The sequence below is a fragment of the Brienomyrus brachyistius genome, chromosome 15 (assembly GCF_023856365.1).
Source record: "Brienomyrus brachyistius isolate T26 chromosome 15, BBRACH_0.4, whole genome shotgun sequence".
NCBI lineage: Eukaryota > Metazoa > Chordata > Actinopteri > Osteoglossiformes > Mormyridae > Brienomyrus > Brienomyrus brachyistius.
The window spans coordinates 14,580,728-14,601,003 of record NC_064547.1 but is presented as its reverse complement, the minus strand read 5'-3'; the positions used below and the strand labels follow the sequence as shown (position 1 = coordinate 14,601,003).

General features: G+C 41.1%; 1 protein-coding gene across 1 annotated transcript in view; it reads left to right on the top strand.

The window, feature by feature from the left end:
• dpyda.1 (dihydropyrimidine dehydrogenase a, tandem duplicate 1) overlaps positions 1 to 20,276 on the top strand; it is a 120,818-nt gene that overhangs the window by 61,558 nt on the left and 38,984 nt on the right. Inside the window, exons 14-16 of the mRNA XM_048976588.1 lie at positions 10,573 to 10,737; positions 15,541 to 15,609; positions 18,079 to 18,162. Of these exons, the coding sequence (XP_048832545.1) occupies positions 10,573 to 10,737; positions 15,541 to 15,609; positions 18,079 to 18,162 (318 nt within the window). The remainder of the gene's footprint in view (positions 1 to 10,572; positions 10,738 to 15,540; positions 15,610 to 18,078; positions 18,163 to 20,276) is intronic.

The following is a 20,276-nucleotide window of genomic DNA, read 5'->3' as shown; positions in this document are numbered from 1 at the left end:
CAGTGTCAGCGTGGCAATATTAGTGAAGAATGGCAGCTCGGGAATGTGGAGACATGATGCGCAAATGGGTGATCTATTAGCTACATGCCGTCACGCGATCAATACAGGATCGGCGTGCTTGTGTGCCAGCGAGCAGGGTTACCGCTGCTTCAGAGACCTGTCCGCCATCCATGAAAGAGCATCCAATTGGGGAGAAATGTAAAAGGATGCTTCTGGAAGACTTTTCAGTCAGCCGCGTTTGATAGAGGGAGCCTGCGTGGCGTACAGGGTTTGTGGGAAGTTCAGCTGCAGTGACATCTGCAGAGCTCTTCAAGTTGTGTTTTCCTTTAGTTTCAGCTCTGCTTTTTAGGCAAAGTCTGTTATGTTTATTTGCTTTTTTGTTTGTTTTCATTTGTTTTACTGTCTGTTTGCTTATTTGCTTTTAAATCTCAGAGACAACGACTTAATCCTTTAAAAATCTGACTTTAGAATATGTTTAAAATATTATTGAAACTAGATTTGTAACACAAAGCAGACAGAAACTAATGACCTATTTGACAAGAGCATATAAAAATAACGGGGGCGGCATGGTGGTGCAGTGGTTAGCACTGTTGCCTCACACCTCTGGGACTCGGGTTCGAGTCTCCGCCTGGGTCACATGTGTGTGGAGTTTGCATGTTCTCCCCATGTCGTCGTGGGGTTTCCTCCGGGTACTCCGGTTTCCCCCCACAGTCCAAAGACATGCTGAGGCTGATTGGACTTGCTGCATTGCCTGTAGGAGTGCATGTGTGTGTGAATGTTGTGTGAGTGTGCCCTGCGATGGGCTGGCCCCCCATCCTGGGTTGTTCCCTGCCTCGTGCCCATTGCTTCCGGGATAGGCTCCGGACCCCCCGCGACCCAGTAGGATAAGCGGTTTGGAAAAGGGATGGATGGATGGATGATATCAAGATGTTTCAAGATGTTTTATTGGCTGTTTGTAATTAGTGTGCTGGAATGCTTACTCATTAAGTCACACCAAGCACAAAAAACTAACAGTTTACAAATAAATGCATATTTATTAAATACATTTATTTAGTAAACCATTGACATGCAATAATGAAAAACAAGTGAAACATTGCAATTCACGATTCTAGGCATGAAGTGTCAATTCCCACATGTGCCCAGTTGCATCCATGTGTCTGTGGGTGAACAATGTGCTTTGCACTCCATGGCAGTGGGAAAACACAGTATAAAAAATACACAAAAAGGCAGATCGACCAAAGTAAATGAGCCGAAAATGTATTTGTAAAAGTATTTGAATGTATGAAACACTCATGACAAAACAACCCCTGAGCAGCAGGGGATTCATCATACTTATTAATAAAGCAGGAATGTTGGAACTCTTATAAACAGCACTGAAAGCCAAACATGGCACTGTTTTTAAAAGTGTGCAGGATTTCAGATGTATAGATGCCGTTCATTAGCCAGCTGCCCTTGTACTGTCACGGCTGGCATTTACCCCCCCCCCCCCCTAAAAGCTGTGCCAGGGGTGCCATGCTGACAGACGGCCCGCTCATTAGATTCTCCGGCAAACATGAGGCACGGTGAAATGCTCCCCACGCTGATGCTGGTACACCAGCCCAGCTATTTTTAATTCTGTTTGTGGGGGGTTTGAGGAAACCTGCTCTTTCATTTATAAAAATATATAATGATGTATGAGAAGGATAAGATGTATCATTTAGCTTTTTTTTCCTTCACTGATATTTACTTTCAAAATTTTTGTTTTTCCAAAACTATTTCTTTATTTCGAGACGTTCATCCTCAGTAACCACTCATCCACAGGTCCCGGTAAACCTGCAATCTGTCCCAGGAAATAAAAATTGCAGTTGCTCGTTTCGGTGCCTTTTCATTGGCATTTCCCTAAACTCAGTTTGTCTGATCTTTCTTAAATTAAATACGAGGACAGGTTGTATTTACGAGCGACTTAATGGCGTTAAAAGGTTGTCACCCGGTTTGTCACTATGCTGCCTTCCTGTGTGCAGATCTGACCACTGGATGTTGCGTATGGATTAAAGGTTGTGAGTTGTTAAGGGATAGCTACAGAGAAAGCTTTAGAGGAGCTGAGCTTATCTTTGTCTGGGGTCTATACCCGCATCAGTCAGGATTACACAGATCAATGGATATCTTCATGGGTTATAGTAACAGTAGTGCTCTGTTTTGGAGAAATGGGGAATTAATGCCTTCACGTACCAGTTCCCAGTCTGTTTCCAATGCTGCTCCCTTTTCCAGTTGATAATAATTGTATAACACTCTTAACTTGTTCATTGTTTAGTCCCTCCCCTTTATCTTAAAGACATGAACATCTCATATTACTATATAGATCGCACATTGAACCTGCTTTAATTTATGTCTAATGTTAAAATCAAAGAAGCAGTTAATTAGGTATCTCTCGTACATTGTTGTATCAAGATATGGTATTTAAGAAAGGTCATTAAAAATAAGGACAAATGAAGAATATCTCCCCTGCTATTAAAATATCGATAGATCTGGGTGACTAATTATAAGATTGAATTCAGGTCGTGAACCTAGTGTAACAAAAGATTTTACTATTTATTAAAAACTAAGAGAGATTTTTTTTCAGAAAGCATTTGAATAAAACATTAAGTTGTCGTTAATTCTTTTGGTCTCAGAGATTTCGATTTTTTCACTCCAGGATAATACTGTGTTAGGAGTGGTCAGTCAGCCACTCATCCCTGGGTGTGTTAATATGTGTGTCAGTTTGACGCTGCCATCTATGCACCAGGTCGTATCTCCAAACTCCCCCTTCCAGAAAAAAAAGTCTTGTTGCGGTAACAGTAACAAGCCGCGTGTTAAACCTGACAAAGACGAATGTCATCAGCAGCCCAGAGCAGCGGGAGCAGCAGAAACACCAGCACCTCTTTTTTTTCCAGAGAATGTTCTGGAAGCATTGCTTTAGACAGCCAGGCTGTGTCTGGGAACTGACACGGACAGGCTTTGATTTCCATGTCATGGGTATTTGCAGTGATTAATGCTTCAACTTGGGCGACTCAGTGTTACTCTGGTGCCTTGAGATTCTCAGTGTAAGTGGAACACTCTCTGAGAACCACTGAGCTTCCAGTTTTCAGTTTTATTTATAATTGTATTTTAAAGCTAGTTTGGCACTATGTTACACCAAAGTCCACATTAATATTCTTTGGCTTCTTTCAGTTGCTCCTGCAGGAAATGCATGACATACAAATACAGAATTTGTACATGTGGTATTTGTGGCATGAAGAATATGCTAGATCACTCTGAATTTAGTTTCCTTATATTCTAACCCAAATATGTGAAGATTTATTTATGAATAAAACGCATCTCTGTAGGCCATTAACTTTGTAGCATAACTGTGATCGTGCGACGCTGTCAAAAGAACCTCGCAGTATGTTCGGAGGGGTCACAGTATGCAGTGGTGACCACTTGCTATTCGTTATCTTTCTGAATATATAGGGAAATGAATAAGTACTTACACTGCGGCTTGAAACGGTTCAGAAAGCTTGCAGACATGGGGGATATTGCAGTAATGAGCAGCGAGCCTGACTTATCTTTAAAGGCATCTCTGAGTATATAAGAATATTTCTGTTGCCGCAAAAGTAGCTTAAGTTGTAATGTGCCGCAGGCAGTCTACCAGATATATACAGGTGATAACAGAGGCACTAGAAGGCTAATGCTTTTAGTAATGACTGAGACATGCCCATCTATCTCCGGAATATTATTATTTTTTTATGATTGAAGGGGGGAAAAATGAGAGCTCTGCCTGCAGCCACAATTTAAAGAACAGAACTAAGACTGGGAGCGTGAATTGCTTTTTAATAAATGCTGTAAGTTGCATGTATGCATTTGTGCAATGAAATGCTTCAGTTAGGGTTACGCCATAGTTTCGCTGTTATATTTATGCATTGACACACAGGCTTATTCATATACACATACATTTTTGCCATAATATCCATCCATCTGTCAAGCATTTATCCTGTGCATGGTGATGAGGCAATGCTTAATATGTTAGCAATAAACTACAAATACAATAAAAGCAATTACAATGCAGTGTGCCTTAAAGACCAGACCAAGAGAGAAATGTAGGATCATTTTTACTTGCATCGCTTGCTGCAAGCAGGTTAAATCATCCTGCTTCATGCAGGACCCGACTCTGTCTCTCCAGACATGCGACCAAAGATAGGCACCTGAGAGCGGCGTGTTATTCGATGTGACGTCAGTGGCAGCCTGCAGTTTGATGTGTGGGATTACCTCATCGCCGAGGGTCCGTGCCGCGCTCGAGTGGGAATAAGAAGGCAGCCCTCATAAGGCGTCCCGGGGTTTCCTCGGGGCAACAGAGCCTTTTAAAAAAGTCTAATCTTGCTATGGAAGGGAGGAGAAGGAATAGGGAAGAAAAACACTCAAAATTCATCACCATTAACCTCAGCCTCCCAAGATAATGACAGTTAAAGTCTAAGATAATTGTAGTCGAATGATTGTCTGTGTCAGACTAAAAATAGCCGACATTCAGTGGAATTTCTAGTATGGTCTGATTTGAATAAGGATTTGTCACGATAAGGTCAATGAAGCTAATGGCCTTGTAACTGCTATAAAACAATTACTTTCATACAAATATAACATAAAATTGGACCAATCACATTTCGTCTGCTTGGTAGGTGCCGCATAACATTTGCTTGCTATTTATCTGCTTTTCCTGTTTCAAATGTCTGTTTGCTGGGTGCAGGGATTAGAAGTCTGGGCTGGCGTGATAAACCCGCTTAGCTTAAAGACATAGAAGTAGCTGTAACAAATGTTAACGTGTGTGAAAGGCATGTAGCCAGACTGACGTTCAACAGGTTGCCCAGGAATTGCCCCCCTGCCCCCCCCCCCCCAAAAAAAAAAAAATAAAATTGTGTTAGAGGTTTTACTGTAAAAAGGACGGGAAATGGGTGCGACAGAGGTGTAAAAAATGATTTAATAATAAAAAAAATACGTTTGATCTGCTGGGTAAGTATTTGAATCAGCCTTCTGCTTTTCAAGAGAATTTTTCTAAGCGTGCACAATAATGTTGATTTGTGTTGTTATATATGGTTCTGTGAGGCACATGTCTACCGAGATAAATTTTCCCGAATCCAATTTGCTCAGGATGCTAGTACAAAAACTGGCAAAGAAAACGCAAACCTTATCTGTGGCTGCTATGTGTGCCACCTCTGTTTCTGTAATGTGCCATTTCCTTTGCTTTAGGCATTTTCATGGTTTCCAGTTGGTTAATATTAAATCTCTTGTTCCGAAATGTCCTGATAACAAATAACGCCAAAAGCTAAATGTTCCCGGGTCACAGCTTCATTAAATACAGTCTTGCAGCTCTGCTCCCAAGACCCTCGAATGCCTCTTCCAGTTCTCTATTGTAGTTTTACTGCAGGGCACGGCACTCATATTGAAAACAAGCTATGTCTTCATTCACTATTCACAACCACATTCCAAATTCAGAAAAAGGAGGGGGGGGGTTGTTAAGCACTGTAATAAGTGTTAAAAAAAACTCAAAATAATTTTCTGAAGGTGTTTCCTGACAGGGTAGCTTGTAGGTGACTAATGAAGATGTGAAACTAGGCATTCTTCATATTTACAAAAGATTCTTTGTTTGACATATAATGTTATTATGTTTGTATATAATAATAATCATCATCTTCATCATCTTCATAATCATCAGCCATCTAAACATCCTTTATCCAGTACAGAGCCTGAAACTTATCTCTGGAATCACAGGGTTCGTACGAAGCAAAGGACACCCTGGATTGGTTGGTGTTAGACAAATATCATCCATGCATCCATCCATCCATTCATTTATCCATCCATCTATCCATCCATCCATCTTCCAAATGTGTGTCCTGGTCATGGTCGTAAGGAGACTAATATCAGTCTGGTATAAAGCAGCAATTGGTTATTGGATGGATGGCATGGTGGCTGAAGGGGCAGCTTGTCACCGCACTTCTCCATGGGTGGGGGGTTCAGTTCTCCCCCAGCTCTGTAGGTAGCACTCACGTGTCATGTGATTTCTGTTTTGCGGTTCAAAAAAACGTGTTGCTGGGATAATTGGGGTCTCTGAACAGTCCATTGTGTGTGATAGTGTGCGTGCATGTGCCCTGCGATGGGCTAGCATGGTGACCTGGGTGGATCCTGGCATGGTACCTTACGCTGCCTGGGTTAGGGTACAGACCTCCATACAACCCTGAGTGAGGTTGGAAATAATAAAACAAATGTTTCTGAGTAAGAAGGGTGTAAGTAATATCGCAGTATTAAGTATTAACCATTTATATGAGGGTCTCTGTGTGTTGCCATAATTCAGGGGGATCATTAAGATCAGTCATGAAATTCAGGAGCTGCAAAGTGTTTGCTGGAACTGAGTCCTGAAAGTGAAGTTTTTTGTTATTGTATGTTGTTGATTTTGTAAAAATGCTCATTATACGGCAAAACAAGCATATACTGTTATTATACCATTAATGTACTGCTGGTACCCTGATTAAATGAGAAGAAGACTTGGGAGAAAGAGGAATGAGGATTTTAGAATCTGCTTATTAATTAGCTGTTGAGGAATTTTGCTTTTAATTACAGGCAAGTTTATCAGATGGTAACTCCTGTTCTTTGTGAATAAGCAAGGTAGCGATAGCGGGAGAGGGAGAGCGGAGTGGGAACAGAGGAAGTGCTAATTAGTTTTTCATTAGCTAATCAGATAGCCCACCTTGTAGAAACTGTAAATCATATGACCTTTTAAGCTTGTGTGTGCGTGTGTGTGCGTGTGTGTATGTGTGTAATATATACCTTTATATACACGCTTATATGTACATATAGTATGAAAGCTAAGGAGAACAATAACAGTGTAATTGCTAATACCTATTATTTGTCTAATTTGGTAAACATATTCATGAAACTATTTTAACAACTTAATGAGAGCCAACTGAATACTGAGAGATAATGTTGGAAACAGTTGGTTAATTTTTGTCTCTTTCCTCGGTAAACCTGAGGATAAACAAAGTGTGCCCTGTATGGTAGTTTGCGAGTTGGAAGTATTATAGGGTTATTAGCGTTAAATATGCAGCTTAACGAGTGTGGAGGTGTGACAGGAATGGATGACATTGTGGCAAAATCGTCCCGGCAGCTGAATGTTCAGGAAGATGATGATCCGTTACGGCGATGCATCTGAGTGAATGTTATGAGTCGTCTTCCTACGAAAGGGAGCAAAGTTTTGCGTGTGTGACCCTTCGGCATGTAGACCACTTTTCCTAGAGATAGCCTGGGATGAACGTAGGGCATTAGCGTTGTCAACTTCAAATGTCAGTGTAGAAAAGTGTATGTTGATTTGATTTGCTCAGTTCAGGGTTACGTTTCGCGAACACGATGGATCTTGTAAAGTAACGAACCAGATAGCAAAGGATGTAGGTAAAGATGTAAAGTGTTTCCCAAAATCCTTCATTGTTCCAGAGTTAACAAAAAAATTTACAGTAATAAAGCAAAAAAAAAAAAAAACTCAATTAAGACCTAAATAAATTAAGCCATTCGCTGAAAATATATGAATGGACTGAAAAATGTGATGTTGTTTCCTTACAAAAAAATCTCTTTTTTTGTAAGGAATCAACATCACACACACAGGCAGAAAAGGGAAGTGACACTTTTCAAAATACGTAGTAAAACTTATATATTACTATAAAAATATATATTAATAAAATATATAGCATGTCACACACAACAATAAGAGCACAGCAGCATCACAATCACATTTTCCACATTCCCAAAGCACGCTCTACAGCAGTCTGCGTTCTTTGCCGTCTGACGTTATACCTCTGCTCAGCCACAGTGACACTGCAGCCAGCAGGCGTTCGCTAAGAGGATTCTCCCAGTAAGCAGCTACCAGCAAACACACCATCCTATGCCATCTGACACACTGCAAACCTGGACCAGATTTAAACATCATGTGTATTCCCTGCCCACCTGGTCATGTCTATAAGATGTCCTTGATGCTTACATATCAGCTAGACATTTAAGCTTAGTGCCAAGAACTCTTTTCAGCAGGTGCAGGTGGGATTCAAGGGGCTGCAAATATGAACAGGGCTGAGGGCTCCATCCACTGCACCTGCAAAGCCAGGTATGCCTGCAATGGCATGAAAACCAATGGTAGTGTCACACAGGGTATCCCCTCCAGCTGATACCTGTCTGTAGTTGTGCACACAGTGCGACAGAAATGTTACTTGTATGAGTGCATGAAGTTCTCTTCCACCATGACACAAAAAATGAGTAAAATAATTTGTTCAGTACGTGGCACTTCAAATGCGGCATTTTGTCATTCCGAATAACAGTGACATACCGACCTTCAGCCAGGTGCTTGAAATAACGTAAATTGTCGTAATTGCGGCGTGGGGCTGTATTGTGTTTCTTAACATCCTGTGTAATTCATACTGAAATATTACACTGTGTTGTGACAACCGCGACTGCACCCATACTGTTATATGGATGTATGATCGATCAATGTTAATTCTTCTTTATGTTCAAATCTGAATTGCAATTCTACACCCTGTTTTTAACCAATTTTATGAATTGAATTTGAATTTCAAGGTCATTCCCGATTCACTTCTCTATGGTGCCCAGAATGCAAACTACTTGCAAAGAAAAGTAGTATATTTCTATTTGTAAGAAAGATTTACAAATGGAGCGTTCCCTTGCTGAAAATGATGGAGACCCAAGTTCTCTACGCAGGTCACCTTTCACTCCTTTTTCGTGCAGAATCCAGATTTACGTGAGGTATGTTTACAGCCACAGATCAGCTCCTGGGGCTGTGTGTGTTATTTACTTTGTTGTTTTTTGTCACTTGTTCTTTTGAAAATTGTAAATCTCCTCCAGCGCTGAGAAGTGTCCGGTTTCCATGGTTGTTCACGTTTTCGCCTTAATCGCTTGCAAACGTCTTTATTTTTTTTCATTTGCCTTTTTTTTTGGTATCCATCCTTGTACTACATTCAAAGCTTTTCTGAGCTATAATTATGATTCAGTGTCCTTTCCGCATTACAATGTTCTTAAAACAAGTCAAACAACACAGTGAAAGGAAACGGAAACTCAGAGTTCAGTTTTTCTGTGAAATTTCTCTCAGTTGTCGTTTTACTCTAAAAAAAATAAACAAAAAAAGCATTTTCCAAAAAAAAAAAACATAAAAGGGTGCTGTTGTGGGGCATGATGTATGAAACACACAAATAAGGCATAATTACTGCTAATTAGTTTTCTTTTTTTGCCTATTTCCAGAAAGAATTTCCAAATGTTATGAAGTTAATGTGCTATTGTCTTAATTGTTTTAATGGGATAATCCCTGATTAAAATGTGTATTTCCTTAATTGCTAGGTACTAATGGTCCATGATGTTGCGGCAGTCTAAAATGCCATCTTGCGTCAGGTTTCATGCCCTTATTGATGTCTTCAAACCTCAGAAAGTTTCTCAGGAAGTTTTATGCGTGCACTATTAAAATTCTGCATTAAAAAACTCTCTTTGGTATGAATGTGACATCGCATTCCATAGCACAGTTGGGGAAATGCTATTTTAAACACTGGCATTCTGTTTTTATTCTCTAAGGAATCAGGCATACACAGTAGCAGGAAATTAAGCATATTGCTGCATGTAGCGTAAGTCAGGTTCCTTTTTAAAAATGCACGTTTCTGTTTGATGTAAACAGAGTGACCTTGCAATGCGTTGGCGTTCCTTCTCTGCGCCCAGCCAAAGCCGTTAGTGGGCTTAGTCAGAATGCCGTGCCCAGAGCCTTCTGCTCTGCTTACATCACCAGTCCACGGCAGACGGGTCACTGCTGCCGAGAAAGAGAAACAAAAATACAGCTTCGAAACCGTTACACTCCACGAGAATCCAGCCGCCGTCGGAGCCCGTGTCCGTTTGGCAGAATGTTCATTGAGAAAGCGTTAGCCGGGCATCCAAGCGCGCTGTACGCTTCTTAGCGCCAAGGGAGCGACCCATCACCAAATGAAACGTGGCTAGGACCGGTAATCTCTGATGTTTCCTCAGGTGAGAAGATGCTCATTTACTGTCAGAAAGCCTTATGTTACAGGAATACAGCAAAACAAATATTTATAAGCACTGTATATATTTTTATTATGAATGTGTGACTTTTTTTGTAATAAATGCAGGTGTCCCTTTGAACACTGTGAAATTTTATTTTGTCATGGATTGTATTTCGAAGGACTTGCTGCTGTATGTGATTAAACATACATTTCTCTCAGCTTCAGTGCCTCCAGAAAAATAACAATATTGAGTTTATGTCATGTATTTTGGTAAATTATGACCATAATAATCTTTTTACAGTGTTTTACAGATAAATAATTATTGAGTAACATGCTCAGTTAAAGGTTTCATTACCTCAGATAACATCCAATTAATAACCAAAGCAGCAAAGCCATGTATGTGTGCCGCTCCGAAGACATATTAGGGGCACATAATTAGACATATTTAGTATAATGGCTGGGATTTTTCTGCTCGAGAAAATAATGGGAACTGCTCCACATAAAATTGTGTTGTTTTGTTCATGTGGTTTCCCCGCAGGATTTGGTCACCAATGTCTCCCCGAGAATTGTCCGCGGGACGACCTCGGGTCACATGTTTGGCCCAGGACAAGGCTCCTTCCTCAATATCGAGCTCATCAGCGAGAAGACGGCCGCGTACTGGTGCCAGAGTGTGAAAGAGCTCAAAGCAGACTTCCCTAATAATGTAAGTCGTTAGTGGTGCTCGTCGGGGTTTAATGAATGACAACTCCTCTCTGAGGAGTATTCCTTTGTTTATTTCAGTCGGTATTTGGCTAATAGCCGCACATCATATATGATTTCTGTGTCTCTAATTTTGTTTATATTATCTGCTTCCGGAAATCAATAAGCCAGTCGCGTGGAATTGCAAGCACATGCATCAAAAGGGTTGGGGGTTCAAATCTGCTGACCTCTGCTCTGCATGCGTGTGTGGGGTTTGCGTGCAGCTCCCATGTGACGGGGGTTTCCTGCAGGTAATCCACTTTCTTCCATCAGCCCAAAGACATGCAGTTAGATTAATTGGCATCTCTAAATGTGCATTTCTTATGCAGTTCTGAAGCAGGTCACAGGGTCTTTTTATTTATCCTGTGAGTGACTTGAATGCAGTGCACAGTCAGAAGGTGGGTAGCTTTGCGGCCTCTCAGCACTTTCTTGGTGGCAGTGTGATGAACCTGAGAGGCCATTTTATGTAGCCTTCTCATCCCGCCTGTCTGGACACTGTTTGGTGACAGGACTCCACATAATGGCACATTTTCAAAAATAACATCGTATCCGTCCTTGAACTTTTAGTTGGGGTTTAATAAAGTCCTTATTGTGCAGCGTGTGTAAATTTATACACACACAATAGGACGTGAATAATAAATTTAAATAAAAATTTATTTTTGTGACTTGAAAATTACTCACATATAAAAAAGTACAATTTTCATTTCAATGTGATCATTTTTACTTTAATTCAACTTTTGAATATTTATGACTCATTCCATCCATCTATCCATCCATCCATCCATTTTCAAAATCCGCTTATCACCTCTTAGGTTTGCAGTGATCCTGAAACCAGCAACAGAAACGCACAGCTTGGGAAACCTTTCTCAGGCCTCGACAGGCAGTTCCACGGTGCTCTCTCACGCACATCGTATCTTTGTGGGGACCGTCCATTCATTTCAATGGGACAAACTGTAACACTATACTAACAAAATACAAGACTTTTGGCATTTTTACTTTTTTGATTGCAGTCACAGGTTTTTAAAGTGGTCCCCACAATGTCAAAATAGCAGGTTTTTATCACACTGTGGGGACATTTGGTCCTCACTATGTAATAAGTACATCACACGCACACACACACGCAAACACATATGCATACCCACACACACACACACACACACACACACACACACACACACACACACAGAAGCACAAACATGCGGATTTACACATTAATGGCAAAGCACTGTCCCTTGGTAACCTAAGCCACATGTCTTTGGATTGTGGGAGGAATCAAGCACCCCCCTGGGAAAACCCCAGCAAAAAGCCTGAAATTAAGCACCCCTTGCTGATTATGCTCGATAGCGTGTGTGCAATGCCTGCCATGCGCTTGTATAAACACAGCTTCAGCGTACTACACATGCTGAAATGCCTGGACAAACTCTTCTGAGGTGAGCTTCACACAAGCAGAGGGTGGGCTGGCTACCATTGTGACTGTGGCCAGATCTGCATTCCCCCTTTCCGCTTTTGTCACCTAGAAGCAGACGGGCAGGGTCAGTGTGCCTTGTCACACAAGGCATCCAAGTCCCCGGGTCCGCAGACTCGTCATCGCACGCGCTCAGTAACAAAGCCTGCCTTTCGCGCTGATCTCGCAGAGAAATAAATAAATAAGAGACACGCAAGGCCAGACATGACTTGTTAACGATATTCATAAAAAATGTGAAAAGAATATAGAAATAAATCCTTATCGCTGAAATTTTATTAGTTGGCTTTGTAGGTCATGGCTGGCTGCCTTGTTTCATTGATTTCTTTTATCACTCTGTAGATGTATTTCATTACTCCTGCACGAAAACTGTGTTTTTCTAGAGCGAACGCTTCATCCCAAAATTTTAATATGCCCGTGTCGGCAGATTGACAGTTATCAAGCGGTCAGTATCTTGGAGACACGACGCTCTGTAGATGAGAGGAGATGGTGCCTGTTACTTCAGTATCTTATGAAATTAATAAAGCAGCTTTGACTCACAGTGGCCTACCTCCCGTGCTGAGCAGACTTCATAGCTGGGGTGTGAGTCATCTTTGTCCATTTGTTTCTTCTATATTTTGATTTGGGGCATTTTTAAGGTGTTTTCATGAAGTTCAGGTGGACATACCCTTAAATGCTATAGTCAAGTCCCACTGTTTATACTAAAATGACTGACATGCTCAGCATAAATCGCTAAAATGTGAATATAATGTGTAAATAATATGTATATCAGATTTCCCTTAAAGTCATATTCTGAAATGTATCTGATAGAAAGCCCTAGCCTGTTATTCAAAATAAGAGTCATGATTAGGTGATTAATATACATCAATAAATTAGGCTTAAACAGGGTGGGATTTCCATGAGCCTTCAAAATATTATCACGGAAGGACGTGTTCTTTGGGAAACGGAATTCTCAAGAGGCGGCAGCAGTACCTGTAGGCGTGGTGGCTGATAACGGCGAGCGAGATGTACCATCGTGGGGTCACTCGTAGAAAAGTGCAGCGTACCGTTGTCCTACAAAGCTTGTTTGTGGGTGCGAGTGACCCCGGCCATCTGCAGAGGTCAGGTTTCAGCCTGGCACGACTTCACGCCGCGTGTGACATTCATATCGTGAACACCTCCACGTCTGTCACATGACCGTCACATATTTGTGGTAAATGCCGGGAGGGAGGCGAGGACACTGGCATATAGGACCATCTCCACCAGTTCAGTGTGGTTTCTAACACGAGCTTTGAAGGAATGCTGTCATTTTCCCCTCTGCCCTGTCCGGCACAATACACTTTTAAGCATTTAGCATTTTCACAAACATCAATTGATAATTGACAGGCAGTACTTACCTTTACCCTATATATATATATATATATAGACACACACACACACACACACACACACATGGACACTGCCTTTATAGTAAATGCTTTCCATGGTGGAACTATATTCCCTTTTGTTATGTAGAACAATTAAATTCAGTCCAAAAGCAATGAAGACGCAGCGTTGATTAAAATGTGAGAACATGTTCACTCATTGTGGATGTTATTCACCTAATGATTTAACTGCATTTAGCTGAAGTGCACACAATAACAGCAGGTAACGTCACATTGTTAAACAAATGTTATCATATATATTAAAAAGAGAAAATTTATCTCAAGCAGAAGCTTAAGCCTCTGTTGACTTTAAAAATGTAACTTAAAAGAATATATTTGCCAGTGTTTTTACTGTACTTTTAGTGTTACTGTACTGCCTGTTACTATACAGTTTGTTGCAATATTATTATCATTGATCTTCTTCTTATTAATATTATTATTGGTTTATGGTTTATGTCTCACTGGAATCAGTTTAGAAAACAAAATATAATCATCCATCCATCCATCCATCCATCTTCTAATCATTTATTATTGTCAGGGTCATAGGGAATATATATGATATCAAATGCTGATGCCTTTTTCTTTGTTCTGCTTCTTGTTTTATTTTGCAAGACCGTTTAATCCATATACACCCTCAAATGAACGAGCCATCGCGGATGAGAATCCTCATCCGTGTTACTGCCTCATGTTATTGCTGTGCTCTGCATTCATGATGCAGCAGCTGGCCTTCTGCTTTGGTTTTATGTCTGTACCATAGAACTCTGCAGACGTTATATGTCCCTGTCATCAGTGTAACCAGATTGTGCCCATAATCATGTTCTCTATGCTTTATTTGTATCTCTTATTATGAATTTTTTTATTGGTTCCTTTAATTCTTGCATCACTGGGGATTTGGAACTGAAATCTAGTGCCGGAAAGGACAGAATCTTCGAGTGTGACACACAGTTATGCGTTTATGAAGCCAATTACTTTTTACAGATTTCTAGAAGTTATATACACACATGTAATGAGTAGCCTCTTTGATTTATATGGAATACTACAGTTTATAACCTTTTCAATGACACGTTAAACTCCGCACATTAAACTTCAGCATATTTCTGTGGTAATTAGAATCACTTTCCTTTAGAGGCTGAAATTTTCGCATACATTCATGTAGAATGTTTTTATTTACACATACAGAATGTAAAGGTGGCAAAGTTAACCATGAAATAAGTCAGTGAACCACTGGAATACCATTAAATCTCTTTGTCTGCCCCTTACATTTTCTGTGGGGTGGGGGTGGCTTTGTAAGCAGATGTTTATCAGGGTGGCGAGCTGTACCTTTAATTAGAACAGACTGGGGAAAAGCATTTCATTTTTTTTCCTTCTGGTTGAGTATATGCCATTAGGAATATATATTTACTGGATAGAATAATCCTTGTTGTTGCAACCCTGACGCTGACATTTCTTCATGGCAAATATTTGCATTATTATATTGCAGTCGATTGTTTTTATTCTGGTTCAAAAGACAATAACAGGAGGATATTTTTCTATTTCCTGTTTTTATGGGCCAATTACAGCACATCCGGTGGAGTGAAGAGAAAATAATACAAGCTAATCCAGCAATACCATAAGGGCACTTAGCTAATGCCATCCCTCTATTGTGTTTATTGTTTTAATAATGCTTTCACGCCAGGGGATTTGTCTTTATCCCGTAAATTATAAATATTGATTTTGTGACTATGAGCGAAGGAGGATGGGGCCGCCGCTTTTAAAGATGGGATAATAGCTTTCAGATCTATTCTGTAGCGTGTTGAAACAGGAATTGGGCCGTAAAAGCGTCTGTTTGCGAAGATGGACTCCGCGGGCAGAGCTGTGCGGGAGCTGGGATTATCGGGCTCTTTAACTCTTTGCATTGCTGTAGGTGGTGATCGCAAGCATCATGTGCGGCTACAGCAAGGAGGACTGGACGGAGCTCGCCAAGATGGCGGAAGTAGGTTGAGTATTTGTCCTACCCTGTTATTTGCATTCTTCATCATCATCATCATCATCATTATTATTGTTGTTATTGTTGTCGTTATCACAAATATCTATTGTTTATAATATAACTATAATGTCATTACTATTAACATTTATTATTAATAGTATTTATAGTATCATTTTTATAATCAATAAAGAATCAACTGCTTTCTTTTTTATTTTGCCTTCCTCCTGAATTGATTCATATTCTGTTTCAAGTTTATGTCTAGTTTTGTAAATTCTTATGAAACATTCCAGTACACTTTTTTAGCTTTTTTTAAATTCTCTTTTTCTTTTTTAATTTCTTCTTTCTCTCTATCCTTTTGGGGGAATGGTTTTGTGTTAAAATTGTTTAACACAGAATTAATGTTGCTAAGAGACTGGCTTCTAACCCCCCCCCCCCCCCATTCTGCAAAACTGTCACGTATCGCACATACTTTACCACCAAAGCTTATCCTGACACCCTCTGTTTCACCACACCTGCAGTTCATCCCTACTGTGCACACCTGCCTATACCATGGTGCCCCCCCCCCCCCCACCGCGCCATTTTTCATGCATATCTCTAATCTCACAGATTACCACAGTCTTCCACAGAACTCTCTTCTGTGTCTTTCAAACCAATTTAGCATGACTTATATTTGCATTGGTTCATGCTGTTAAGATTTCATTTACTCCTGAAACTCTCAAACTGGGGGATGTGACGACCCCGGCATGCCACTGAATAGCGGACAGGGGTAACTGGTTAGCGGCCCGTTTGCCTCTGCGCTGCCCTTGATTAGGTGAGCGGACTCTCCGGCCTCCCTAAGCCCCATGGATCATCCGCTCTTCCCCATGTCCTTGGTGTACTGGGTTAACTACCTGTCCAAGAAATACGGAATATGAACCCTGTTTCCATGGAAACTCGGTCTTCAAGTAAAGTAAACTGTTTGTTCTCTCTTTGAAATGTGTAAGGGAGCACTTACCATTGCCTAAGGATACCATTGAAAGGTTATTTTTTTCCAGACTGATTTTGTTTGTGTTGATCTGTTTATTTACTTAGTTATAAATAATGGATTGCTCCACGATGTTTTTTAATCCTTTGCTCCAGTTCAGTGTACTTTGTCCTACGTAAATAACCCTTTACGCATCTGAGAAGTGCTACATTAAATGCAGGCCCTATGCGCTAATTACATTTGTGATTTCCAGACCTTTTACGATGGCCGTTTTATTTATTTTATTTGACTGAGAGTTTAAGAGACTTAAATTTAATGCCTGTGACTCTGAGCAGAAATTAGTGCAAAAGTCAGTGAAAATGGCGCCTTTAATTTTTCTTTACCTGCGTCGACAGCAGCAGGCAGAACTGATCTCCTGTCTGTAATGCCATGTGCTCTGTGCTCATTTTGTTTCTATATGCCCGTATATTTCACTCGGATTGGAAAATACAGCCGGGTGAAATTAACATTATTTGTAATTGGCCTCGTGTCGTGTCGGCTCCGTACCTGCGTCGGCCTAATTGACCGCGAAATCTGGCACTTAATCCGCGTCTGACACGAGCGGCGCCTCCGCGACTGAGACGAATGGCTTCCCGCGGCCACTGGGCCCTGCGCACTTTGTAAGGTTAAAACGCATATTACTCTCTTGCTCTCTAATGGACGTCAGTTTGAGCAAAATCATAAATCTGTGGCAGGGCTCAATGTAGTGGGGGCCGCGGGGGGGGGGGGGGTCGGGTGGCTATGGAGCTTTTGTAATTGTTTAAATCCCTCCCTTGATGCATTTCAAAGCCCCTCGAGAAACACAATTGCTGTCAAACATTATTAGCTGTAGACACCATCTGTGTGTGTGTGTTTTTTTATATATATAGACACACACAGACACACACACACACAGATGTGTATATATACACATATCAGGGCAGCATGGGGTCTCAACGGGTAGCACTGTAGCCTCATGCACCTCATTCTTTATAAATCCATCATTCTGTGTGTGTGCGTGTGTGTGCGTGTGTGTGTGTGCGTGTGTGTGTGTGCGTTTGGAGTTTGCATGTTCTCTGCATGTTTGCCTAGCTTTCCTCTGCATGCCTCCTCCCACAGTCCAATGACATCTGTCAAAGTTCCTCCTGGTTATAATTTCAAAATGAGTCACACTTGGTAAAGATTCAGAAACTGACACGAATCTACTTTTTATCAGAATTTTCCCGATTCTCATTCCTTTGGACATTTTGATGTTTTATAGCCTGCGTGTTGAGTTTAATGTTATAGATTATTTGATCATCCATCCATCCATCCATCCATCCATCCACGTTCTATCTGCTTATCCTGGGGATGGGGGTTATTTATAAAACACAAGAACAGCTTTACCCATCATGCTGCTTCTCTAGCTTAGAATCCGAGGGCGGATGCTGATGAAAGCCTGACTCTTTTTTGCATCCTCGCCTGACTCTTTCTGCATCCTCTCCATCCCACAGGCGTCCGGGGCAGATGCTCTGGAGTTAAACCTGTCTTGCCCTCATGGAATGGGGGAACGTGGCATGGGGCTTGCATGTGGCCAGGTGAGGCACGCACGCCGGCACCCTCCAGCTGCACCACAAGGGGGGTGGGGGTGCACTGTTCTCACGTGGGGCCCCACTTATCTGTAGGTAAAGTGCCAGAAAATTCAGTTACTTAGTATTTCTACTGATAGTGCGGCGAGTCGCTTTGAGATGTGGGGAGAACTTGGTTTGAGTAAATGAAAATACCAGAATATTATTTTTTTCTTAAAGAAGTATTTCCAACTGTAACTGTTTTTATACTGTTACGTAACTCAGTGTTTGAACCCATGTAATTTGTATGTTGTAAGTTCCTTTTTTGTTATGACTGAAATGTATAACATGGTGTAAAATGGTAATATCATCATGCAAATTTAGTTTTTTATAATTTATAATATAATAATTTATAATTTTATAATGTCTAATTTTAGTGTCTGTCAGATGTTTGGCTGGTTACTTGAGTTTATACTGATAAGTTTAAACATAAAGGATAAACTTAATGTAAGTTTAAATTAACTCCAACATGGAGGTTTTAATTGTGGGGTGAATGCATGGCACCAGTGCTGCCCAGTGCGCTTTGGCACTCCGTAATGGTTTTGCAGTGGACAGAGACTAACGGCTCAGACCGCGAAGCCGCAGACTAATATGGAGACCAAAAAGCAGGCCTGCAAAGACCACAACGGCAAATGGCCATAAATTAGCGGGGATAGCCGAGGCTATTAAAGGGAAAGACACAGGCCAGTGAATACGAGGATAGCTGAGGTTATTAAAGGGAAAGACACAGGCCAGTGAAAACGAGGATAACCAAGGTTATTAAAGGGAAAGACACAGGCCAGTGAAAACGAGGATAGCTGAGGTTATTAAAGGGAAAGACACAGGCCAGTGAAAACGAGGATAGCCGAGACTATTAAAGGGAAAGACACAGGCCAGTGAAAATGAGGATAGCCGAGACTATTAAAGGGAAAGACACAGGCCAGTGAAAACAAGGATAGCTGAGGTTATTAAAGGGAAAGACACAGGCCAGTGAAAACGAGGATAACCAAGGTTATTAAAGGGAAAGACACAGGCCAGTGAAAACGAGGATAGCTGAGGTTATTAAAGGGAAAGACACAGGCCAGTGAAAACAAGGATAGCCGAGGCTATTAAAGGTTAAAACACAGGCCAGTGAAACAATAGGTCTTTAAGGGTTTATCTCGTCCGGAGCAGTAAGAAAATTTTTGTCGCATTATAGTGCGTGGAAAGAAAATGTTTGCCGTACAGACAGCCAGCAAAGCCATTGTCATCCAGGGCTGCCTGCCTCGGCTCCGATCTCTCTACTGTAAGATGTTCAGCTAATGAAAGGCGCAGCGCCCGAGGCTGGCTAACCTTTATGTGAACTAAAGAGGCAGTGCCATTTAATCACACCAGTCTGGCACCCCCTCCCCCCACAGCTGGGTAAAATAATATTTCTGTTTGTGCTGAACTGGGGGCGATTGCATAATGGAATATTAATATGCCATTGTACCCACGCACTCCAGTTCAACTGTAAGACAAGCTGTTTACACCAAAGTGACATTTTAGAATGTTAATATTTTGCCAATAATACAATTGTAAAGCATTTAATCAATTTAAAACCTATATTTTGATATATTTAAAGGTGGCACTCTGACTCAGTTGGGTAGCTCTGTTGAGTTACACTTCAGCCTTGTTCTCCGTGTGTGTGTGTGTGTGTGTGTGTGTGTCTGTGTGAGCGGGTATACCTATCCTTATGGGGACACAATGTCCCCATAACGTGATAAATATCCGTTTTTTTCCCTCATGGGGACCAGGAAACTGGTCCCCATAAGGGAAAACTCTATTTTATAAAAATCGGTGACTGATATGAAAAACTAAAAATGCACAAACTCTTGTATTTTGCTTGGTTACTTATGGTTATGGTTAGGGCTGGGTGGGGGTTAAGGTTGTCATAGTTAGCATTAGCATTTTTCCCATAGAAGTGAATGAGCGGGCCCCATAAGGATAGGTATACCCTACATGTGTGTGTGTGTGTGTGTGTGTGTGTGTGTGTGGAGTTTGCATGCTGTGCCCGTGTCATGCAGGCGGTGGACTCCCTGTCATTGGTAGAGGTCCCACTTTTCTGAATATCTTTCAGCCAAACT